The 24,611-nt window shown below is 45.2% G+C and overlaps 2 protein-coding genes across 3 annotated transcripts in view; one reads left to right on the top strand and one right to left on the bottom strand.

The window, feature by feature from the left end:
- Nucleotides 1-1,125: 1,125 nt before the first annotated feature.
- LOC140651280 (actin-like protein 7A) lies at nt 1,126-2,496 on the top strand. The gene has a single exon (XM_072860556.1). It carries the CDS (start codon nt 1,126-1,128, stop codon nt 2,305-2,307), a length of 1,182 nt encoding a protein of 393 aa, XP_072716657.1. The 3' UTR covers nt 2,308-2,496.
- Nucleotides 2,497-4,288: 1,792 nt separating this feature from the next.
- The window catches only part of ELP1 (elongator acetyltransferase complex subunit 1), a 32,319-nt gene continuing 11,996 nt past the window's right edge, over nt 4,289-24,611 (bottom strand). The window contains exons 13-36 of one of the 2 annotated variants that reach the window (XM_072860563.1): nt 23,985-24,167; nt 23,059-23,165; nt 22,455-22,558; nt 21,572-21,625; nt 21,368-21,473; nt 20,572-20,687; nt 19,754-19,827; nt 19,039-19,117; nt 18,693-18,772; nt 17,668-17,808; nt 16,464-16,549; nt 15,725-15,873; nt 14,785-14,908; nt 14,221-14,318; nt 12,799-13,000; nt 11,335-11,396; nt 10,771-10,833; nt 10,592-10,652; nt 9,672-9,785; nt 8,865-8,976; nt 7,575-7,702; nt 7,012-7,166; nt 5,901-5,979; nt 4,291-4,938 (exon numbers count right to left, since the gene is read on the bottom strand). In XM_072860563.1, the coding sequence (XP_072716664.1) occupies nt 4,871-4,938; nt 5,901-5,979; nt 7,012-7,166; nt 7,575-7,702; nt 8,865-8,976; nt 9,672-9,785; nt 10,592-10,652; nt 10,771-10,833; nt 11,335-11,396; nt 12,799-13,000; nt 14,221-14,318; nt 14,785-14,908; nt 15,725-15,873; nt 16,464-16,549; nt 17,668-17,808; nt 18,693-18,772; nt 19,039-19,117; nt 19,754-19,827; nt 20,572-20,687; nt 21,368-21,473; nt 21,572-21,625; nt 22,455-22,558; nt 23,059-23,165; nt 23,985-24,167 (2,545 nt within the window). In that variant the 3' untranslated portion in view covers nt 4,291-4,870. Of the gene's footprint in view, nt 4,939-5,900; nt 5,980-7,011; nt 7,167-7,574; nt 7,703-8,864; nt 8,977-9,671; nt 9,786-10,591; nt 10,653-10,770; nt 10,834-11,334; nt 11,397-12,798; nt 13,001-14,220; nt 14,319-14,784; nt 14,909-15,724; nt 15,874-16,463; nt 16,550-17,667; nt 17,809-18,692; nt 18,773-19,038; nt 19,118-19,753; nt 19,828-20,571; nt 20,688-21,367; nt 21,474-21,571; nt 21,626-22,454; nt 22,559-23,058; nt 23,166-23,984; nt 24,168-24,611 lie in introns of both variants that reach the window. The other variant, XM_072860564.1, reaches the window with a different exon arrangement.

Consider the following 24,611-nt stretch of genomic DNA (forward strand, 5'->3'; position numbering starts at 1 on the left):
AGTTGCTTGGCTGTTTATGTTGAGGTTGGTACAGAAATTGTGTGGTTTAACGCTGCCCTGTTTCTCCACATTGGGATTTTGGTGAGCCTCTATCATTTGATTATCATCAAGATGTGAACTCCCAGATAGGCAACAGAGCAGTAGTAATAAAAATCTGTTTCTGGGTCCAGAACTGGTTTGTAGGGTTCAATTTCATTCTAAGCCCAGCTTTGGCTTGGTAAGTAAGATGCCCTCTGGGTGAAACAGCTTTCAGTAAAAGAGCACGCAGAGCTTTTGTTATAAAAGGAAAATGCTGTTCGTAACTCTCGATAACGTATTCTGTGGGGAGAGGGTGTCCTCTTCTTCCGTGCCCCCATGCAGCAGCGTGTTACTACACACACTCTGATGGGGCAAACAGTGACCTGTTGCTGCTGGGAAAGAACAAAGATGTTCCTGTGGTGGAATGGGGGACAGTAAGGGTGAGGGGCTGGCTGTGGCTTCATGTCAAACACCAGTCACGCTTTAGTTTTTGCTGACATTAGTAATATTACACCTTAATTTAGAAAGCAAAACTTAAAAAACCAAAGAAACAATGACAAAAGCACAGGCAGCCTCGGGATTCACTCTTGACACAGTCAAACTAGGGCTCCACTTGGCCCCAGAGGTGATGTAGTGCTAATGCTTAGCAACAGGAACTATTTCGGACCAAGAGCAGTTGCAAGTGCTGGAGAACTGTGGTCTTCCTCACATGGCAGACACAGGCCAGAAAGGAAAGCCATGCTGCTTCACAGTTAAATGCACTGTTTATGCCCCACATCTGGGTCGGTGTCATGCTTTTTGGTACCTCTCAGAGCAGGTCAAAGTGAAGCACAAACACCTGCAATCCATCTATACAGAAGCAGTGCACAGCTGTCAAGTCACGATTGTCACACACTTGCATGCAGAGCACTGCTTCCTGAGGGGCAAGCCTATGTGTGATGTCATAAGTCGGTGGCATCAGTAGAACCACTGCCACCAGGGCTCCAGGCACGCACCTGCTGCTTGTGATGACCCCAGGTGGAGTGGTGGCAGGGCAATGCTACTGAGAAGCATGTCCAGCACTCACTGTATTAACTCATCACAGCTGTGCAAGAAAGGTCTGCAAGAATGGCTGCAGTGGACGCAAGCCATTTGAAGCCTATAAGGGACAGCCACGTACCTGCGACCAAGGGTAGCCTCAAGGCCATGAAAGAAACTAAAGCAGTAGTCGTAGACATTGGCACAGGTTACTTCAAGTGTGGCTTTGCAGGGGACCCATGGCCTTCCTGCATTGTTTCATCTACAGTTGGTAAGCCCATACGGGAGACTGGGAGCAATCAAAAAGAAACCTTTGTTGGAAGAGAGCTTCAGAATAGCAGTGTACCCTTAACGCTCATCAACCCAATAAGACATGGCACAGTGGTGGACTGGAACTGTGTGCAAGATACTTTGGAGTGTATTTTCCAGACAGAGATGAAGATTCAGCCAGAGGACCACGCTGTTCTGGTGTCAGTGCCTCCCCTGTGTTCCATCACTGACAAGGAGAGATATGCTGAGATGATGTTTGAAGGACTTCATGTGCCTGCTGTCCACATTGCCTACCAGTCCCATTTATCCATGTACTCTTATGGAAAAACCTCAGCTCTTGTGGTGGAAAGTGGCCATGGTGTTTCGCATGTGGTTCCCATCTATGAAGGTTATGTTATACGTAGCATCACTGGGAGAGCAGATTATGCTGGCTTGGACATCACACGTTATCTCATGAAGTTACTAAATGAGTCTGGAAATGTGTTTGCAGAACACCAGCTAAACATCGTACAAGATATCAAAGAGAAGTGTTGTTACGCTTCTCTGGACCTTACACAGGACTTGAGTTTGCCTGTTCAGAAGCAACAAATGGATTATGAGCTTCCAGATGGACACCTCATCTCTGTAGGCAAGGAGAGATTCCTTTGTGCTGAAGCGCTCTTCAGACCAGCCTTACTTGGCTCACAGCAGCCAGGGCTTTTGCAGCTGACGCTCACCTGTCTCAAGAAGTGTGATGCTGATGTAAACAAAAAAATGGTGGGGAATATCCTGCTGTGCGGGGGTAGCACTATGATGGAGGGCTTTGCTGACCGCTTCCAGAAGGAACTGGCCAGGATGTGCCCCAATGACATCCTCATCACAGCTGCGTCCCCTCAAAGAAAGTCTTCTGTCTGGATTGGTGGATCTATTCTGGCCTCACTCCACTCTTTCCAGGAGCTCTGGGTTTACAGGAGTGAATATGAAGAATGTGGTCCTTCCTGCATTTTTAAGAAGTGCTTCTGAGGAAGACACTGGGTGCCTTAGAAAGACCAGTGCTGACAAAGGGTACCTGAATCAATTCAAGAGCACCTCCCTTCCACCCCTTGCTCTAATTAAGAGATTTCTGCTGGAGCTGTATTATTTTTGTGACAATTGTGTGCCTAAAAAAGATTTTTTCATTTGTGTTGTGTATTTAATGAAGCTAGACAGCAGACAGGTGACAAACTTCTACTCTAACGAGAGAATCAGGCTTCTATACAGCCATGTTTGCTCAGAAATCGGGACATTTCTTAAGCTATATTTCTGCATTAATGGCTTAGTTCAATTCCTGATTACTGCATCTGTTTGTAACAGCCCCCACACAACTCAGAAGAGCAAATTCAGCGTGTCTGTAAAGACAGCAGCTAAGGCAGAATATATTTCAAGATGACACACATCACTAAGAAAGCAAAAGAGCATCCTAGTAGAAATAAAGGGAAAGCAGAATCCTGGCTGCTGCTGAAAAGAAGCTAAGGTTCAGCAATAGCAGAAGTAGGGAGCAGCAGGCAGGACATCCGCCCTGGAGGCTCAGGGACACCAGGTGCTGCTTCCAGCTCTACTGCTCCTTAGTCAAAGTTCACTCAGGAGGGAGAGGGGTAGGAGAAGACAATGGAGTTCAGTGGTGAATTACCATACGAATGATTGAGAAGACTGGTGTTCCACCTGGATGGCAGATTTAAAGTGATTTTGCCTTGACGGGAGAACAGAAAAACATGTCTAAGACCAGAGGGTTTTCAGCTTTGACCATCACTATGATGGAAAAGCAGAAGAACCCATATACATACATTAAAGGAACTGCTGTGTTTAGGCACAAGCATGAATCCTCAGTAAGCCAGCAGTAGTTTTACCTTTTCTTGGGTTCTTTAAAGAGGAAATCTCTTTCTAGACAATAGATTAGGCTGCAGCAAGACCTCGGCATTTCCTGGCATGAGATTTAGGAATGTTAGGAATTAGCGGTGGCAGTGTCGCATTTCAGTTGCGGGGCCAGAGCCCTCCATACCCTGGAGAGGACCACAGACTCCCTCATCACCCCTTTCTCTAGCTCTGAAAGACGGCTTCTGTATTTCATCTTGGGCTATGTTCTGCTACCATTTTGAAGACCCAGATCCAGTAAAACACTCCTACCCTCTGCAGCCTTTCATGTGTTTTGCCATCTCAAGGCTTTACTCTTGGAGAATCTCTTTCCAGTGTAGTCACAGTACTTGACAACAGGCTTAAGCCATCCAGACCACACCACCCAGAACAGGCCACATAACTCAGAACAGCTGGAAATAAGACCACTCCAATGCTTCATGCAACACTGACAAAGGATTGTTTTACCACTCCACTTCAACAACCCCAAGCCAGCACAGCACATACAGTGCAAGCCCACATGGCCATCCCAGTATGATGGAGTTCTCGCATCACAAAACCAATGATCTGCAGCACTAGAGACATGCTAATGCTGTGCAGTAAGAACACAGCCCATTGCTGTGTCATTAGATACCTCCAACAGACAGGAAGTGCCTTGTTCGTGCTGGCATTTTTCCACAGCACCTAACTGAAATGGCTCGCATTGAACACAGCAGCTGCCAGGCCAAAATTAACTGAGGGAGAGGGGGGCTGCTACTGCTGACAGGGTTTCCAGCCTCTCCTCCAGAGCTTGTCCCCTTCCTCTGCTCCCAGGACTGCTGCTGTTACTTCTTGAGTCAGATTGCAGGAGTATTCTGGGGTAAAACCCAATTCTCAGGTGTCAGGTTAGATCAGTTTCCAGCTGAAACAGTTCTGCAATAGTGCATAGCATTATCAGGGTACAGCTGCTGATCTGTCAGTGCCATACAGCAGCATTAGCTGATCATCTTTAAACTCAGATAATTAGGGTAGTATTACCCAGCAGTGTGTGACACTGACACTCCCACCCCAACCCTCCCCCCGGCTTTTATTCATGTTTTCCTCTACCCAAGATCTCCCTGGTGCAAATGGGCACACTCAGAACAGTAACGACTGTTGGTACTGCAGGGTTTGTTCTGATGTAACAAAGCAGTTTTGATGAAAATCTGGTATTACCAACATCCAGCTTCAACAGAGAAAACACAACTAATTTGTTTAGCAACTACAACAATTTGCTATTGGTACAGACTTACTGGTGAGATCTCTAAACCAGGCTGAACAGCTTAAAATGTGACCAGTCATCATGGCAGGCACCATGCACCGGAGGGAGTGATGGCAGAGAGAATAGCCCGTTCAACACTGGTGGGGTTGCTTCATCCAGAAAGGAGGGAACAGCGGTGGGAGATGTTGGATTCAACTAGCAGCGTTCAGAGCTGCACACCCTGTTACTCCCCAGCCTCACAAACCACCTCTGCAGCGGGCTGTGAGTGGCTGTCCCCATCAGCATGATGCCACACAGGTCACAGTCACAGTTGCATCAGCTGGAGGGACCCTTCACTCGCACAGCACTAAGAACAGTGTATCAGAAACGCCAGGACAACAATGGTTTCTGTAAAGATGTAATGAAATTATATGAAAAGTTACAGTTCAGAGTCCACTGGGATTCCCTGGCTTTTAGTTATTGGAGAAGATGCACTTTCCACTGTAGATTTTTATTGAGTTTTGGTGGAATAAGTAATTCTGGATCTGAAAGGCAAACAGGACAAATGTCAGAACAGAGGGTTAACAGCAATAAGGTTTCTTCAGGAGCTGTCAACTACTTAGTTTACTTTTCTTTACATCAAAGGACCCCGAGAAGTCTCTGACACATAGCATTTCCCTTTAGTGACTGATCACCAGCCTGCACAGCAGAGTGCCCCCAGCAGAACTGCTTACAGAAATAAATCCCTGGGGCAAATCAAGTCCCCTCTCCATTAAGTGTTATCATTCAGCACGAGGAGGCAACAATCAATAGCAGAAAGCAGAACTCTGTTCATTCACCAATAACTGGGACATCATACACAACAGTCTGTTAAGTGTGAATAAGAGGCACAAGGTTTCCCCTGGAGCCAGCCCTGGCAAGTGGCAATAGGCAGGTTGCATCTAGAAGTTTATTAGAGGATTTCTCCAGGCAATTCCAGGACTAGTAGGGAAGGAGACTGTAGGACTAGTGGGGAATAGGGGCGACAAAGGGGAGATGGGACCAGTCCTTGCTAGGTTTCTCAACCCTAAGTTTGTATTAGCTGCAAGGACTTCAAGATGGCAAAGCATCATGACAGACTGTAGCCTGGCCTGGTCAAGAGCCCGGCCTGGCTGCCAAAGCCAGACAGAAAAATTCAGCGGGTAAGTTGCAAGCAGAATTATCTAACACATTCCCTAAGAAATCAGACTTGCAATTCTCTCCCAACAGACAGACACTACACACACAGGAATCCAGGAGCACAATTCAGACAGTAGTTTTAGCACAGGATTTCAGAGCAAGCAAAACCTTATTAAGAAGGCTGCTCACTTGCTGCAAGGCGGGAGGGTACACCATAAAGAAAAGCAAGAAAATCCTACAACTAAATAAACGCTACAACTGTTGACGGGTAGCAATGCTTGGAGAGCCTCAAAGCCCACTGACCTCACTGACATTTCACACCCACACCTAACTCAGAGCCTTAACTAACCTTGTACAACAGGAGTCATCATCCTCTTCTGCTGATAGGCAGCCATAATGCTGTTTGCAGTTGAATTGGGTCCCAGGACCTGTAGGAAGAAGCAATACCCATTTCCAATCTGCACAAAGCAAGGCTAAGAGCAGGGATACCTACAAAGAAAACTCTGCTGTTAGTGTCCAAAAGCAGAAGCAGCTGCCTGCAGGAGACCTCACAGTACAAAGTGACCAGGAATACGTGATCAAAGCCCAGTAATGTCTCAGAAAAGTTAAGAGAGAGGCAGAAAGAGAGAACTGCTTTTGGACAGCTTCTCAGGACACAGAACCCTTATCCCAGCACTTACTTCTTCACAGCATTGTAAGTGTCATGACTTGGCAGGACTACTTTCATTACAGTGCCAGCAATATTTAAGGTTCATTTGAGAGTCTCAGCTCCCTGTCACATAGAACAGTTTTAATCTGTCCTTAGAGTCTTGCTAATCAGTAGTTAGGGAGAAGATACTGGGCAATATCTTGTGTTCACCATGAATGCTGAGAAACTACTTATTAGAAATAAAGACTTTTACTTTGGAAGGGAACTAAGTGCAGTCCTTGTGATCTCCTTATTCTGCATTAAGCTGAAGCTTAGAAGCCTGACATAACCCTTCTTTTTGCAATGTACTCCTTACGATATGCTGGTTCAGACTAAATTGACCAGACTGGTAGCTTTTCACTTCACAACACCGTGTTGGACAACCCCTACTCCAGTATGTAAAAGCTATGCTAACACTTCAACCATTAGGCCTAAAAAAGAAAACAGTGTTCCTATGTTCTACAAATTGCTTAAGATAGAGCTTACAAAAAGAAGTCACCACTAGGACAAGGTAACACAAGCCTTATGAGACCTCATCATGTCCAACATGGCATTCAGTGCATGGGACACAGCAGGCTATACCTATTGCACATGTCTAGAGTGTACTGACTTGGCAGGTACTTCACAGAATATCTATTTGACCTCTACAGAAGAAAAAGCAGATCTGGAAAGCCAGGAAATGATTCTGGGCTTCTTGCTGGAGAATGCAAAATACTGCTAAATACTTGGTATTGTATAGCAGGCATGATGGGTATTGTGGATGAGCACAGACCGGGTTGACAGAGCTCTGCTGCAGGTCTGGAGTCCAGATTTCTGGGATTGAGGTCTCCATCAACTGCAAAACCTCTTCCAGGACTTGCTGCAGTGCCCCAGCTTGCTCATCATAACCAAACAGCACAAGCTGCTTCAGAAGCATGTGTGTGTCTCCTGCAGGAGGGAAGAGAAGCACAAGCAATAGCAATTAATACAGGTATGTTAAATAAACAGCTGTATTTCTCTGGTATCAGGGCACAGGAAGGGGAGCAGCAAATCAGAACTGGCTCTGTTCCTACCCAGCCCCTACAGTGCCTGAGTACAAATTTGAGACAAATCTGTCACGGCACTGACAAGGCCTCGCTTCTCTGTTCCTGAACTTCAAATGTGGAGAGCTTGCACTATCACATGTTCTTCCAGGCCCCGAGCTGGATGAACTAAATCAAGGTCCAACACAGATGGTCTTATGGACCAGGCAGCTTCTCTCCCCAGCATACCCATTAAGAACAAGAGGGGGGACGCTTGCAGTCCTCAGCTGTCCTCACAAGCTGTGGAGTGCATTAAGATCATAAAGTGTCCTACCCTTCACAGTCTCAACAGCACGAACATTTTCTCCCAGGACCTCCAGAAGGGCCATATCTTCAAAAGGACTCCCCTCCTTCAAGCTGTATCTCTTGCGCTCAGCCTTGCGCCGGTTCTTTGAGGATCGGCTGAAAAGGAGGATGCTTATTATAACATGCACAACAGGATTAGCTGTAACAGGGTAAGTCTGAAGGAACATCAACAATGTGCATGAAACTTGTTACTCAAGTCCTTACTCTCTCCAGTGAGAGGGGACTGCATGTAAGCTTATGTATCTTTGTGTCAATGTTTTCAATGCTACTCAACCAATATCCTTTGTGGTCTGAAACACAAGTCAGTAGTTGGGCTGTTTCTCTACTACAAAAAGGAGTGATCTGTGTTCCAGCAAGGTTAAAGCATTGCTCTAAGCACAAAGTAGGGTAAATTGTTTGGCAGTGGGCACTGTCAGGCAAAGGTGAGCTCCAATTAAAACAATTTGGTGCCAGGGTCTGTGCTTGCCTGTGCACATTTTCATTTCTGCTGTCTCCACAAGCTGTGCACTAATATAGCTCAGCTCCTGCCCATTATCACAGGAAAGCAACTTCTAATCATAGGCCAGAACTAGTTCCATGATGTCCCCAAATGATCACCACACTCTGACACAGGTATGCTGAATACTAATGTTGCATTCTCTTCTTCTTTTCATCTGGACCACAGAAAGTGCCCTAAAAAGCCCACACTTTTCCCACAACTGCCTTTTTCCACATTTCAGCTAGGGATTTCAGAAGCAGTCCCACAGACTACACAGGCCTCCAACACACCCCACCCCACACTGTAGCTCACATTCTTAACAGCACTCAAAAGCAACACAGGCGCCCACTGTGGGAAGACACCGGTATGAGATTTAGTAGCAACCCCCACCCATCAAGTGCAAAACCTAGGACAAAGAGCACAAGCCATGCGCACAGGCTGTTAATGTTCATATTTGAGGAGCTCTGCCCACATTCTGTGTCAACCTTCCTACAGCCAGCTATTCTGGCAACATGCCCAACACCCACAGAGCCAGCTCTTGCCCAGAGTCTGTGTTCACAGCTCCTCTGCTGGGCACTCAGTTCCTGTTGCACTAGTAGCTTCTGGCATTTTCTGCTCTCTGCCTCCCAATAAGAGTTAAAATAACCACGAAATGCCTGTAATTAAAGCAGCTTTAAGGCACGCACAGCTGCAAGGAGGAGCATGCCAAGCATAAGCAAGCTGCCCTCCCAAATGCTGATGCCAGGGCAGCCACTACCTAATTTGGAGGCAGATACCTACGCTGATATTCTTGAATTGCTGTGTGAATATTTGCTGTTCATGTCGCTGGCTGTCACAACGCTGCTGGTTTCAGAGAAAAGATCCAATTCTGGGCAATTCGGCATTTCATAATCTGCAAAACATGTTAACAACTGTCACAGTATGGAAAAAGGTCACAGTTATTCCAAGCTTTCTCTCTGGGTAATCTGTGTAGCTTGTTGGAGAAGCAGCTTGAACAGATTCATCTTACTTGCTGGCATTTCAGAGGCTTACGGCTCTCAACCCCACTCAGCCAGCACACAAGAAGAAACAGCAACTGTGAGAAGAACACTGCTCCTCTGCCCTGGTGGGGACTGTGATATTAATCAGCACAATCAGAGGGATGACAATCTCAGTGCAGCAAATCTGGACCAGGACAAAGCATTCTGCTTTCAGAAACCTTCCCTGAGCCTGTGTGAGCTGGCAGGTGAATACGCCTAGTACGTGCTCAGCACAAAGGACATGCTGAGCACTGTCTGACCCAGCCAAGCTAGCACTGTGGAGACAATGCTATGTCATTTTGAAGAGCTTTCAGGTGCATTTTGATGCCATGAAAGCTGTGACACAGACAGCACTGAAAATAAAGCTGTCTTTACAGAATGAGCAAGGTCAAACAATCACAGTCCCAGTATGGTGTGAGGAGGGGGTGAGAAGAATGCTGTTCTACTGCTGTAGATACCACTGGAGCTAGAAGAGAGCACAGCTCCACCAGGACAAATGTAAACCACAAAGAAAGAGATGATCACAGTTACTTATGCAGGAGAAAGTCATGTGCATTTCAATACCAACCCTGCAGGCTCTCACAAGCCTTCTCCTTCAGCTCTCGGACCACTTGCAGGCGGCTCTTATGGCGAAGAAATCCTGTTTTCTGAGAATCTAGGAAGATCAGCTGACTTTTCTGAGCTGCTCAGTAAGAAAATCAGAACATGAACGTTTGTGCAAGAGAACCAGAAAAGCATTTTTTACACAAGAAGTTTGAAGGAGCACAGTCCTTCAACAAGCTCAGAAGTCAGGTGCAAAGCACACAAAAGGACTCAAGTGGAAGGAAATTCAAAGCTCATAAGACAGGAGGCCCACCAAACAAGATGCACCTGGATGTGGAGTGAATTAACCTGCCAGACAAGCATTTTCTAGAATAAGAGTCTGCTTCTGATACAGGAAGAGCAGAAAGCTCTGTGGCCAAATCTCTTTACATTAATTAGGTTCAAGTTAAAGAAAAAAATCCCTCAGCTCATAAAGCCTACTGCCCATAGCATGAAAAGGAAAAACAACCAATAGTAACCAACCATCCTTCCTGGATGGAAGGGAGAACACAGCTATCAAATCATATTTTTCAAAAACTACTTATAAAAGCTTATAGGACAGCCAGCCATTTTCTTCATCCACAGCTCTGCTGCCACATATGCTCTGGAACAAGGGCTGTCCTGCTTGTTCATGGACATGCAGACACAGAACCCTTTTCAGTTTGTGACTGTGAGGTCTGAAAGCTCAAAGAGAGCTTGACTAAGCTAAAAAGAGCCCATGACACTACAGAGCTTCAAGCTGCATTGAGCAGCTTGCAGCTAACTGGGCAGCATCAATTAGGCAGAATCAAAGCAACCTTCCATACAGCTTCCAGTTCTGGAGTGCTGTGACTTCCCACAGATTCAGTAAAGACCTTCTTCAGTCTCTATAGCACAGAGAAGTCTCAGATTCTTGCACAGATTCACCTTCCAGAATAGCAGGTCTGAAGTTGGTCTCCAAGATATCCAGTCTACCATACTTGTGAATCTGGATAAGGGAAAGGAAACAAGGTATCATTTAAGGATCTAACCCCAATCCCATCCCTCTGTTCTTGCACTCTAAAGAAATATTTTCACTATGGTTCTTGAGCTCTGAAATGTCTTACCAGTCTTAAAGCCTCTTCCCAGAGAGCTCCTTCTAAGAGCAAGAGAATAGCCTCTTCATAGTCCTAGAAGGAAAGAGCAACCATGTACTGCTACTGATGCTAGTAATACACATTCAGGTAGCAGCTATTCAGATGCACTTTTCTACACAGCAGTATCACAGTCAGGACAGGAAAACACTACTATGTCAGGTACTTTGAAGTGCTGACATAAAAAAATCCCAAAAACAAACTATGTTACTTTTCCCACGCTCAGGGGAAATCCCTCTGTAACTCTGTCTTCCTTACTCGAGCCCTCATGCATGAGTTCTCCAAGACAAAAGCTTTTCATACCAAAGCAGAGGCACCTTCATGAGTGGAAAAACTCAGGGACACAGCATTCATTCCCACCCTGCTCACTGCATCACCTGGACCTGCTCTGCCCTCCTCAAGAGAGCCCATGGCACAGACTGTTTTGCTGTCAGCACGCATGGAGTCACATGTGGCCCAGGAGAACAGAGAAAACAGATGGTGTATCTCTCTGCAGAGGATATTACTGGGGCACAGACAGGAGGGTGATTATATTACCTGAGTGTACTGCTCCAGGAGTATGGCTGCCTCTGCATGCTTTCTCTGTTCAACTAGTTTTCCTGCAAGAAAAGGTGGAGTTCAGCTTTTCAGAAGCAGCTGGATTTTATGCCACAAAACTACAAAGTAGAGGAAAATCCCACTCATTGAGGCACTTTCTACCTGCTCACACACTTAATCTGCCCTGTAAAAAGCAGGGCTGCCTGATGCCAAGAATTAATTAACTTGAAACATCATCAGCCAGTTGCTTGTGAAATTGCTGGTGCACCTCCCTCAAGGCCAGCTGGAGAATGTTTTCCCCCCAGTCTGAGACATAAATAGTGAAGAGTCTCTTAAGTGGAGGGAGCCAGGATGTAAAAAGGAAATCTCTCTTGAAAGCTTCAGTGTATTGCAGCCTTGCTATCTGCAGGGAGCACTTTGCTGCCTGCTCTTTGTGGTGTGGACAGCAACCATCAAGCTTGTGGGATTCAGGGCTTCTAGTCCTCTAAAAGTCAGAACCAGCTTTGGCACTGGTTAGTATGCTAGGATGCAATGTAAGAGAGCAAGTGATACACCACACCAGAAAAAAAAAAAAGAAATTACCCAAGCAAAGCAATCTCATCCAAGACAGCTTGTGTCTGCTCATTTTGCTAAGTTACAGTTGTGATTTAAGAGAGGCAGCAGAAAAAGTATTAAAGGCAAGACATGAAGGATCTAAATCGCATTAAGTGACAGAAAAAGAAAATACTGGAATATCTGACCCTGGAAGACTACACTCCCAGGAGCCATATTCCCACTGTGTAAGTGGGCCCTTCATAAACTCTGCCTCTGAGTAAAGCAGAAGTCAGGATGATGCTCCACTTCTCTTACTGAAATATATGCCAGGTCCACAACACATCTCACACATGCAGTCCGCTATGTCCTAGTGAGCACAAATTCTGAGACCAGCTACCTTTTTCTCCTGCAGTAGGACGGCACATAGCTTTACATGTACCAGTTGGTCCTAGCTGCTAGCGGGCTTTAAGGGGAACATGACGATGCAGCTCTGAATTATCCACTAGCCTTTAAGGTCTGTGACTAGGCACAGTACTGATATCAATGATGTCCAGAGGCCTCATTCATGTCAGACACTTCAAAGAGTCTCCATTCCCTGAGGTTAACCAAGGATGCAATTTGGAATAGCAGTTCATCAATCTGTTGCAAGGAAAAAGCGCAAGAAGCAGGCAGCATGGGGCAGCCAAGGCCATAGCTAGCTTGGCAACTCCTGGGTGCCTACCAGCTCGGCTCCATCTTTTGGTTCCTTTGAGAACCAAAGGTGATATGCAATCACACAAACCCTTGGGAAACAAGGGATCTTTGTTCTCTCTTTAAGAAAAATGCTGCTGAAGACTGAAGTTTTCACTAAATTTTAGGAAAAAATCAAAATGAACCAAAAATAACAGCAGCCAGTTTTGCTCTGCATAATTCTATCTCCTCAAGGCCTACCTGCCATGCTCCGTGCCAGGCTGGACAGCTTATCCTTTGTGTAGCCAAGCCGTGACGCCATGCACAGGGCTTGCTGCCAGCTGCCACTGTTCTGAAAAGCATCAAGTGCTTTTGCAAAGATGCCAGCACGAGCAAATATCAATGCAGCCTGTTCATATAGCTGCTTCTGGATCAAGTACTCCCCATACGCATCGCTGATATCCTGCAAGAAAGGGACAAAAGAGAAATAAGAAATCAGCTGTAGAGTCACTAGCAGTCCTCCATTAGTAAAAATTAAGTGCCCATCAACAAAAGCCTATTTCCCCCTCCCCCAAGGAACCTCCAGACACAATATTCCTACCCCATTTTGAACTTCATATCAAGCCAAGGGCTGATGATTAGCACATGTAGACATTTCACAGAGCTAAAGGAAGAGACATGGGGAGGCATGTAACTCTCCAAGCCAGAGGCTGGGTAAGCTACATACTGCAGGGAATCAGCCCCTTCTTCCCCACTCACATGAGTAGCTTTTGTTACAATGTCTCCCTGAACCAACTTGTACTCCAGGAGTCAAACACTGGCACAAGGGAGGATGTGTAACTCTATAGGCACAGGCTGCGGTGAATCAGTATCCTGAGCTTCACTATGCTGTTCAAAGCTCACCATCTCCATCAAGAAGGGGTTGGTGGATTTGACTGGAAGAATACTGAAGGAATAAAGAAAGACTCTCAATGAGCCAGAGTCAGGAACAGACCTCCCTCAAGAGGAAAGAGTCCTTTCTGCTTTCACCGTGTTGCAAACAGACTGAGTTTCTTTATTTCCCCTCTTACTTCTTCATCTACTTCTTTTACAAAGGCTTGTGTGTTGTGTGTTTACAATATCTAAATTAAACTATATTAAATGCATTCATTTACATTTTACCACAGCCTTGGGCAAGCTCAAGTTCTTCAGTAATACTGAAACCAACAAGGGACACTACATGCTAGGAAACAGCACATCTACAAGTGCCCCAGGCTCTCTAGCACTCTTCAGAACAGTTTAAGGATAACAAAGTGTCCGCACACAACCTGCAAGTGCCAGACAGAAAGCTGGTATCACAAAGGTCAAGTCAGGAAGAAAAGTCTTTCTCCAGTAATTGGAGTTCTTCAGCACAACACATGATAGGGCAGCAGAAACTGGACTCCCAGGTGCTCTCCTGGTCACGGGATCAATGAAATTAACAGCCTCTCCTTCGATGACCAGACCTGGCAGGGTCAGTGCCAAGTGTCATTCCAGCTATTATGTCAGAGGAGGGTCTCAGACAACAGAGGAATAGCAATGACATGCAAAACTTGAATGCAAGCAGCTGCTCATTCCTGCCCTCACTCAAGGTGCCAAGGACATGCAAACACAAACATGAGAGAATAAAAAGCTTGCACGCTGCAGTGCCACGTGCTTACACACCTTGTACTCCTGAGTGCTAGAGGGGTACAGCTTCAAGGCTTCACAATACTGATTCTGATCCTTCACCAAGTTCAGAAATTCAGAGAAGTGTTCAGGACCTGCAGAAATAATTTCTTTTTTGTAGCAATAAAAGAGAAAGCACATGGCTCTCATGGCTCCCAGCCAGCCTGGGTTCATTGCATTAAGAAGCAACTAGAGGTGCTTGGGTGGAAGAGCACAGAAGCACCTATTCTACTCCTGTAAAATCAAGGTGTTCACTTTCTTGAGGTTTCCTCCACTTTTGCCAGCAATATTAACTGGGGACAAGTCACCTACAACTGAAACAAAACAAGAGCTATACTTCATGATCACAGAGCAGTAAACATTCTCACTCCTTTCTCTCTGTGCCAAGCTACATACAAAAAACATGTAACAGAAGTAAGTTAACCATGCACTACCAGGAGAGAAGACGACCTCATGCAATCCTTCTCTTTCTTCAGCTATTTCCCCCCAAAGGCCCTCCAAAACACAAATGTTCCACTGCAGAATTTCTCCATAGAGACGCAGCATGTGCAGGACACCTACCACATTTGCTGAGGTGCCCAAGAGCTTTTGTGTATCTCTTCAAGTGTCTGTCTATTGTATATCGCTGATAGTTGGTTTCCATTTTCCGGAGGCTATTTAAGAAGGGCAAGTATTCTTTTGGGTCCTGCAAAGAACAATAAAAAGTGCAGTTGAGCTAATCTGGTAAGACCCTTATTTGCCCCCATCTTCACCAACAGACAGTCCCGTATTTGAAACTGTACAATAATACATTAAAAAGGCTTTTTCTTTTTTAATGTAAGCCATCTTAAAGAATCAATTCTGTATATGTACTCTTGCCAGGAATGACTAACTTAAATTACCAGGCTCCCACAAGGACTTCAGCAGTATCTAAAGGCTGGCGACATTTAAAACTCAAGGCTATGTATCATGTCAAATATTGTTTTCTATTAGCTATTATCATGCATAAATTTGCAGCTGTAAAGCTGATCAATTTCCCCCACACCAGAAGTCATAAAACCTGTTAATATGAATAGGGTGTTTTAATTGATGGACAGCAGGCTCTGCTCTAACATCAGGAAACTCTGAAGATCCTGATGTGCATTTCCATTCAGAGATTTCAAATTAAACCCCCTGGAATATACACACTGTTATCATGGCCACCACCAAATAAGCAAGAATCAAAAGAGTACAGAACTGGGAACATAAGGCATGCAGTCACAACACTTCAGACCACAGTCCCTCCCTTCCCCAGAGCTACTTTGCTGTGCTGCTCTAGAAGAGCCCTATTTCACCTTCAGCACAAGCAAGTTTCCAAAGCTGTGCTCAAGAAGTACTAAGGGATGCAGAGACATGCCACCTTCCCAGCATCATCCCAGGCACACACAGAACTTCTGAGCAACTGCAATCCTGATCTGCAGACTACAAAGAACCTTTGGGAAAGCAGAAGAATAGTTCGTTGGCTGGAACTATAAGCTAAGACCTTTTGAGACTTTTCTGCCACCATGATGACTAAATCAAAGTCATACGTCCCCAAGGAATAATCATACAATTCATTGACATCCACAAGGAAGAGCAGGTACTTCAGTGCTTCTTCTGCACTCACAGCTTTGACATCTGGAGTAATGCTTTCTATAACAAGATAAAGAAGCATACGATCAGTTACACCATCAGCAGTGGAACCCTGCTCTGAGGGTGGGATGCATTATCAAACACATCCTTGATACCGGATAGGGGCCATCAAACTAATGGGTCATTCTGTCTTGCAGGAGGGGTTACTTTGCCTTTCCTGGGCAACTTCAAGGACCAGCCCAACGCTGGTAACTTGTTAAGTGTGCAACAGTGACAAGCCAGAAGTATCAGCATAGAACAAAATAAAAGTTTGCCAGTTTGAGATACCAGGGTCCAGAATGGGAACCTCCTATTCCATGCTGGGAGAACCAGAGTTCTGACTGGAAAGAGAAAACAGATCCAACTCTGGGCTATCTGCTGACATACTTAGATAAAAGGATGAGCTGAGGGCATGTACAGCAGCATATCTTAGCTGGTATGTTCCATTAACACACAACTAGTTTCAAGTACATTTCTGTTTTCTGTCTGACTCCATGAACAGACACCTTAAAATAATTTTCAGGGTGAACCATGAAATAATTTTCAGGGTCAACAATGAAAGCTCCTGCAAACCACCCATTTTCAAAACTTTTGAGTTCCTGATACACCACCTCGAAGATCATGAACCTTCTGAAGAGCAATTTCCAGTTCTGGAGGACTTTTCTTTACATGTGCTGTCAGTATCGATAGGCAGTATCTGAAGAAAACAGAAGTAGTAAATAAAAGCGAGAAGGCAGAAACACTGCTTATTCCTATTTTAGCACAGTTTGTGCAAGTTCTAGTTTACATTTTAGTTAAAAAAAAAACCAACCAAACCCAAAACTACTCGGGTACTTCAATCTTTTTATAGGAAGGCAGTAAAAATGGGAAGAGAACAGAATATATCAGAAAGGTTTTTCTACTCGGCATGTCTCCCCAAACATGTCACAAGACTGGAGGTGTATTTTGAGTAGAATGGACTTCCTTACCATGCCAGCTAGCATAATGGAGAAAGAACACCTCTCTCTGAAAGCTCAGATAGCTGGACACAGTTTTCCAAATCAAATTTGGCATGAAAATGGTATTTTTTATAAAAGAAAAGCTTTCTAGGAGGTTATTTCCACTTTCATACATTTCACACATACTATTTCAAAATAGCTTTCCTAGCTAAGGGGATGCTTTGTTTTCTGAAACTGTTTGCTGAAAAGTGTCTAAATTTTCAGGGTTCAGCAGCAACCCACCATCTGTTGCTCCTCTATCCACTGTTTCACATATAAGCTGCCAATGGTTTAACATTGCTTCACTAACCACTGTTATTATCCTATTTTCCCCACCCTTTATCCTTGTCTGGTGCTGATTCATCCAAGAAGGATGGTTACCAAAAAGGTAATAATTCAGAAATATGCAGCTGAAGATTTACAAAAGTAATTCAGTCTCAAATGGAACTGCTGAGATCTTTCTGAAAGGCCAGCTGCTCCAAAAAGCCAGCATCTCCCTGAGATGACAATCTTGCTCATGTCTCTCTGTCCCCTATGCCACACAGACTGTTTCTAAATTGAGTGTATTTCTTAAACCCTTATAAGCATCCTGCATCTATTACTTTAATTCTTGTAGTAAAAAGTTGTTTTGCTATCTGTGGAATTATTTAATGTTGTGGTCTTCAGGACAGCATCCTCAGCAGATGGAAGGTATGGCTACATAAGTTTTGTGGAGCCAGGCTGACCTCACAGAATCTGAAGCAAAACAACTGATGTTAAGGGCAGCTTCGCTTTCTGCAAATGGCTAACCAGAAATCTCTCTAATGGTTCCTTCACCTACAATAAGAAAAATGCTCACTTTTGAGGGTCAATGTGTTCCATGGCAACTCTCATCACATCACAGACGAGGTTTACTTTTTTCTGATCAGGATGCTGGTGTGGTTGAGCATTACTGCTCCCATTCAGAGATGGGTACATATTCTTAGTGAAATCTTCTTCTCTAAATAAAAACAGGTACCATGAATACCAGCATGGTTCATCACATCACCCAGCACAAAGACAGTAACATTAAGAAACACAAATACATGAAGAAAATAACTACTCAACAAAATAGCTCATATGTCATTCAGTACTGACACACAACCTGCCACGCTACCAGAAAGCTCTCCAACATCTCTCATCCGTCCCATCTGATTCTCAGTCAAGAGAGCTATTGAAAAAAACTGGTCAGAACAACTACTTTAGTTGCACAAAAAATCAGAAGGCAAAATTTTCAAGATACAGCTGTCTTCTACTAAATCCACTATGGAGATGCCGAGCACAAAGCACTTCTGAAAATTAAGCCATTTGCTTTTATTCATAGACAAAGATTTAAGGTCAGGTCAAAACAGAAAATAAAACAGAACACCTAAGCTCCAGCTCCTAAACAATTATTTACTTCAGCAAGCTTGAGAAGTCCTGAAGCTACCAATGCCCTAAAGCCTCTTGTCACTCAACCTTTGAGAAAGAAGTCGGGGACCTGATTTGGGAATCTAAGTGAGTATCTTGGCCTCAGCCTTCAGATAAGCAGTGCTGTCTTGCTCCTCTTTATGAAGGAACAAAACTTTCTCTGTTCACATTTACCCCTGTACAGCAAACCAGAAGACAAGTCAAAGCAGTCAGATGATGTACTAATCCCTTGCTGGAAAAATCTAATGGCTGCTTGCAAGCTGGAATTCCCGACTGACCATCCCTGAAAATATTGAGCTTACTTGAGTCTTTATGACCAGATGCCAGATTTCTGACTGACTCCTTGCACCCACACTGAAGAGCTGCCAATATTTTGACAAAATAATGTACCAACACTGACTACATGCATGCTTCCATTTGCAGAATTATACTCACTTCAGTTCTGTGAAAAACAAGTTGATATAGTTCACAGAATCTATTTGCCTGATAAAGGTTTCTGCGTTTTCCAGAAATACCTGAAATGAACAAGAGTATTACTACTGTTATTCTGAACAAGTACATTAAGTACAACAACAAATTGAAAGACCTTCTCTGAATGTACAAGATGAAGGAAATGCTAAATCCGACCTGCTTGCATGAGGATGCAGCAGTGCAGAACAGCCATCTCTGCTGAAAGCAGAACTGACAGCACCACCTACTCTTTTGAGCCCACTGTTCAATGTTAATGGGTTCCAGGCTAGATGAATGTGGAAAACAACACAACAGAACTGGGCATACTTGCCTTGGGATTGTGGTCATAGAGAAGATTGAGGTTGATTCGCAGCTTCCTCATACACTGAAATGCTTCCCTGAACATAAGCCTGGAGGAATGAGTCAAGTGGGACAGTTTACATAGTGGATAGGTGCAATGTCTGCAAATAAAGGCAACTGACTAGAGGTAAGCACAGACTCCCTGGGAAGGGAATAGCCTAGGCAGTAAGTTGTATAGATTGCCTTCCAGAAAAAATGTGCAAGGTCAATCCTGTTCATTGCCAGCCTCTGCAGTGGGACAGACCAGCATGCCAGGTTGAGGAAGCAATAAAGGCCTTGCATCATTTCTTTCCTCTCTTAAAACACAGAACTATATTTTAATCTAATGGACCAACTTCTGTTTCAGAAAACTTCAATGTAATCAATTAAACAAATAAAACATGAAAACCAGCAAGCTTCATCATGAAGTGATTGAGATGTCTGCAGCATGGAGCACACAAAGATTTCTCCCACCCACACAGTCTCAGCACACATGTAAGCCCTTCAGTGGTGAAGTGAGAGGCACCTGGGACTGCTGAAAGCTGGACTTCTATCTGGTAGCCCCAGAATCAGTTTAATTCCCACTAATGAAGTCAACTCCTTTGAGGTTAGCCTCCCTCCCTTCTCCAGCACAACAAAACCAGGCCAGCCAGCCTCTACAGCTCAGACTGGGGGATGGAAGACCAGAATACACCAGTGCAATTTACCTGTCTAGCCACTTCTGAATCTGGGCAAGAACCAGAGCTCGGTGGTGAACAGTCTCCAGATTTCCTCTTGGCATCTGTAACACAAGATCCACACAATTATTTATTTCTAGTTACTCTGCCTACACAGGGAGGCAAAGTGAGGACTGGCCAATTTTCTAGGCCTGTCTGCTACTTCATTGTGTATGGGCCTGTTTGTTCACTTCAAAGGACATGCAGTTTCAATGACGGTGGAAAAGTATCTGAAAATTCTCTCAGCTCAGAAACACTCCTTCCTCAGGAGGCTGGACTCCACTCAACCGGGAAAGACCCAGACCAGAGCAACCTGATCAAGCTTTCAGGTTAGCCCTGCTTTAAGAATGATGTTGGGCTACACGCCTCCAGAGGTGCCTTTCAAATTACATCCTTCTCCATTCTGTGAACCTCTCCTGGTTCTAAAGAGTGATCTCAGCACTTCATACAAACTTATTGCCAAGGCTAATGGAGGGTGGCTAGCAGATACAGCAAGTACTAAGAGATGAGTCTGAGATGCACTGTGAGAGGCCACAATATGTAGCACTACACTACCTCCACCATTAGGAATTTGAATAGCCCTTCCCAGTTCTGTACATACGTAGCTGAACCTAACTCCCACAGGCATGCCCAAAGTCCCTCCGCATCCATCCAGGTAGCTGGAGATTTGTGAGGTGCTGTGCTGCAGCAGTACAGGGCAGCAGCTTTGTAGCACTGCACACATTGTTTGCAGGTTGGCCAGCTGCCCACTGAGACGGCCCCCCTAGACTTTGATAGCAGACCTCAGCAGACATGGGAAAAGCACTGACCTGCAGCACAACCTTTGTGTCCTGGGGCACAATGGTGATGATACGCGAACCTCGCTCCACCTTGCGCAGGGTCTCCCTGTTGGGTGCAGCAGCACTGCTTAGGCCAGCCTGAAGGGCTGAAGACAGCATATTTATCAGCACATATGGCACACCGCAGCACAGTGCCCCAGTCAGGCTTTCCTATGTGGCCCTGCAAGGTCATACTGGACCAGCTGAGTTAACAATACACCAGTGATCTTCAACGGTTCCAGATAGGAAGAGGACCTCTTAGTGCTAAGCACTGCTGTACTCAAAGTAGAGATGTGTCCTCTATACAACAGGATCACAAAGCTCAACAGACCAGATGAGAGGAGCACTGAAAGATGTAAAGGACCAAAAAGTTGTCATCCTGCCTTTCCCAGGGTCCTCATAGCTCTCATAGCCAGATGCCACCAGAAACTCTTTCTACTGGGATCCCTCCTCCACCACACACCCTCAAATAGCACACAGCCCTTTCTTTTTTTGGATATGGAGAGGAGGGAGAGAATGCAGGGCTAAGCTGTTGAAAACAGTGAAGGGACAACAACTACAGGACAAATCCTGCTCCCTGGGAGAAGCATGTGATATACAATGTCAGTTCCCTGTGCTCCTTGCTCTCTGATAGATTTTTGAAAGCAGCTCTCTTCCTCCGTCTCTTAAGCAGTTGCTCTGAGTGACCCAAATACAACAGGTTTGGATGTGAAAAATGGGGACATCTTGTGGTTCCAAGACAATCGCCATGAGCTGACAGCAGCAGGCAGCCAGAGCTGGCATTTACCTTTCACTGTTATGTTCTTCAAGCAGAAGCATTGACAGGTGTGGGAGTTGGTTGTCACCAACAAAAACTCATTGTATGTTGCAAATGAGGTGATGTTGGAAGCGACCTGTAGAAAAATGAAGTTTATAGCTGTATAGAACAGAACAGAAAAGCTGCCTTTGGCAGAGGAAAAGGGCATGCAATGAAGGGCAAAAACTTTGGTACCTCAGTATCATTAACAAAAAACCGGCATCGATCTGTGAGGCCCAAGATCACCTCCTGTAAATAAAAAGGATGACAATTATAAGCTATCAGTGTCACAACCTCCAGTGTTTCACAACACTGACTAGCACTGGATTGAAGTACCTTACAATTAGGTACTGAATACTTCATGTGAATTAGAGAAGCTGGACAGGAAGTCATGCAACCTCTATACCAGGAGGGCTTACTTAAGTATCCTTAAAAAATTCTGGCTGGAAACCCAGCGTGGTCTACCCTGTAGCAGAAACTGCACGGTAACAAAATAGAAGCAGAGACCACGCCAGATAATTTAGTTTTTTATTCAGCAGCATTTGGTCCAAAATACCAGAGGAAAAGCACTAGTACAGAGCAGAGCAAAGCAACTCCATACAGCATTCACCTGGATGCACACTGAAGGAAGGAAGCCCTGAAACGACCAGCAAAACAGCTAGTCGTTCCTTAAGCTGTTATAACTATCAAGAAACCATGACCAATAGGAAACACCAGTAGCAGGAGATCTGCAGTAACTCAATGCAGCCATATTTGCTAATAGGGTAAGTTCAGATAAAACAGAGCAAAATGCCGTTTTCAAAAAGAGCAAGTCAGTGACTGCTGGAAATTTTAAATCTGAATTTCTTGCTCTTCAATGACATTATTCATTGTATTCATAGAATGGGGAGATTGGGTGTTAACTGCAAGCCATCAGAAATGCTCTAGAAGACAAGGAAAGATATGCTCTCAGCTCTGCACAGGGCCTTATGAAGAATGCCGTAAGAAGTATCATTGGATGCTGGGCAGAGGATTATGTGCACATTTGACACAGAGAACAACTGAGTAGGGAATTTAATCTGCTCCCAGTCTTACTTACTTCACCATTGATCCTCGTGATAGAAGTCTGCATGCAAGGGTAGGGGAACTGAACAGCAGAGCCATTGCTAGTCCGCCAGGGCTCAAGGACCGGAGTAGAAGCCTCTAAAGAGCAAAGAAGATCAAACTGTTTTCCAGCCAATCAAAGATTCAGACATTACAACCACATGACAAGTATCTCAAGAAAACTAGAGCTGGGAATAAGCTACACCGTCTGACAGAGAGAAGGAATGCTGACACAGAAGTCCAGGACATAGCAGACAAGAAGCTGGTAACTAGGGGCTCAGCAGCAGCTTTATTCCACTGTGGAACAAGACAGAAGGGCCAAGGATGTGGCAGTCAGTCAGCATTTCTGACATCACTAAAACAGTCACCTTCTTTTCAAATCCTAAAGTCTGAACTATCATTCTCAACAACATTAACTGCTTTCTGATGCAAATCACTAATTTTGGCCCACTTCTGGGAGCAGAGGGAGCATGAAAGGCAGGACCAACTACCAGCAAGAGTCACCCGTGTCTCTGAAAGTCAAATAATCTCATTAAACCTTTTGAGAAATCTATAATAACTACACCTCAGACCAGGTACTTTAATAGGGCCCAGCTTACCCCAGAGGTATTTCAGGATCTGTCTATGAGCCAGCTGCAGAGCTACTGTTTTGGTCACTGGGTTGGTGCACAGGCTGATCACTTCTCCATCTACAGGCACAGACAACCTGGAGCAAGATACAGAAGACACAGAACACCAGTCACAGGAGATACATTTAACACCTAGATCCTGCGTTTCTTGTGGCCAGATGGAAGGATGCAAATCTTCAGCATGGACAGATACCTTGTTCATGTAAGGATGTTCTGCAGTCTTTTCACACCTATGTCAGCTGACGTTGCCACCACAGAGCACCACCAACTGCAGCCAACAGGTATTTGCCTAACTGTGCTAGTCACTGTGTGCATACTTACAGCACTCTGCAGAGCCCACACTTCTTTTGTTCTACTCTACAGTTCATATGCAAATCAGCCTGTCTTTGCTGTGTGAGTGCTGCAGAAAGCAACTGTCAGGACCCCTTTGGGAAGCAGATTTCTGTACCCCAGGTGGCTTCCTTTTGTGATCTGCTTTTAGTTCAACTGATGCCACAAAGCCCAGCTGGTGAGGAGGAGGAGGACAGGATTAACAAGGGCTACCAGTCCCCTTCTGGACCTTGATAATGGTGCGCAAAGGGTAGAATGGAGGAATTTAGCACCCTCCCCCCCACCACCACGAGGGCCTGGAATTCAGACAAGGAACAGAGCTACCCTGTACTGACACAAGCATGCTAGCATACACCCTCTTGTCAGGCTGGGTGTAGGCATTAGGACTACAGGCAAGTGCTGACCAGTAGGCAGGTTCATGAGCTGTTTGGTTCTCCTGCAGGAAGAGAGCCAAATTCCCCAACCCACAGCCTCCAGGCTGCATGTCTACTGAGAGACTTAATTCCTTCTAGGCACTGTCCAGAAGCACTCTCAGACTGCACCCACAACTGACAGATCTCTAGTACCGTAAATTCAGGCGCTCTTCTTCAGCTCCAGACACATGAGGCACTGCAGTCAGATGGTAAAGGACAGACTGAGCAGCATGCTGACCCTGACCAACCACCAGGAAGCTGTCATCTGGCAGCCAGGTGAGAAATCGGAGGCCCAGAGAATTCATCACTTCATTGTGGTCACTGCCCACATCAACTCTGTCACAAAATAAGAGAGACTGGGAAGCAAATAGAACCTGATTTCAGTAGGCCACCTCACTGGAGAGGCGAAGGTCTTCCTAGGCACAGCCTGGCTGTTCAGACACACAGCACGGCTAGGAGGGCTCCAGTGCACAAACACACAGTCACTCAAAGCATGAACCCTGCCACAGGCTGGGCAGGAGATGAAGGATGAGACTCAGGAAGCCCCATTTGTTTTCCCCAGGCACTACTGCTCCCATGCCAACTGTGTATAGGAACAAATGGAGTGCAGGCTGTTTTTTTTTACCTCATCATTGTGCCTGCCATGCAAACAGCTCTGTTGCTCAGTGTGCCACGATCATGGGCCTGGGCACTGCACAGCCATTCCTTTGGCTCTGAGAGCAGGAGCACAAAGTGCAGCACCACAATGCCAGGAGCACCAGGCACAGGCAGGCTATCTCA

The sequence above is a fragment of the Ciconia boyciana genome, chromosome 4, assembly GCF_034638445.1.
Source record: "Ciconia boyciana chromosome 4, ASM3463844v1, whole genome shotgun sequence".
Classification (NCBI taxonomy): domain Eukaryota; kingdom Metazoa; phylum Chordata; class Aves; order Ciconiiformes; family Ciconiidae; genus Ciconia; species Ciconia boyciana.

Bases quoted from the DNA above. Each gene is read 5' to 3' on its own strand.
- LOC140651280 (XM_072860556.1), top strand. From the start codon at position 1,126: ATGGCTGCAGTGGACGCAAGCCATTTGAAGCCTATAAGGGACAGCCAC.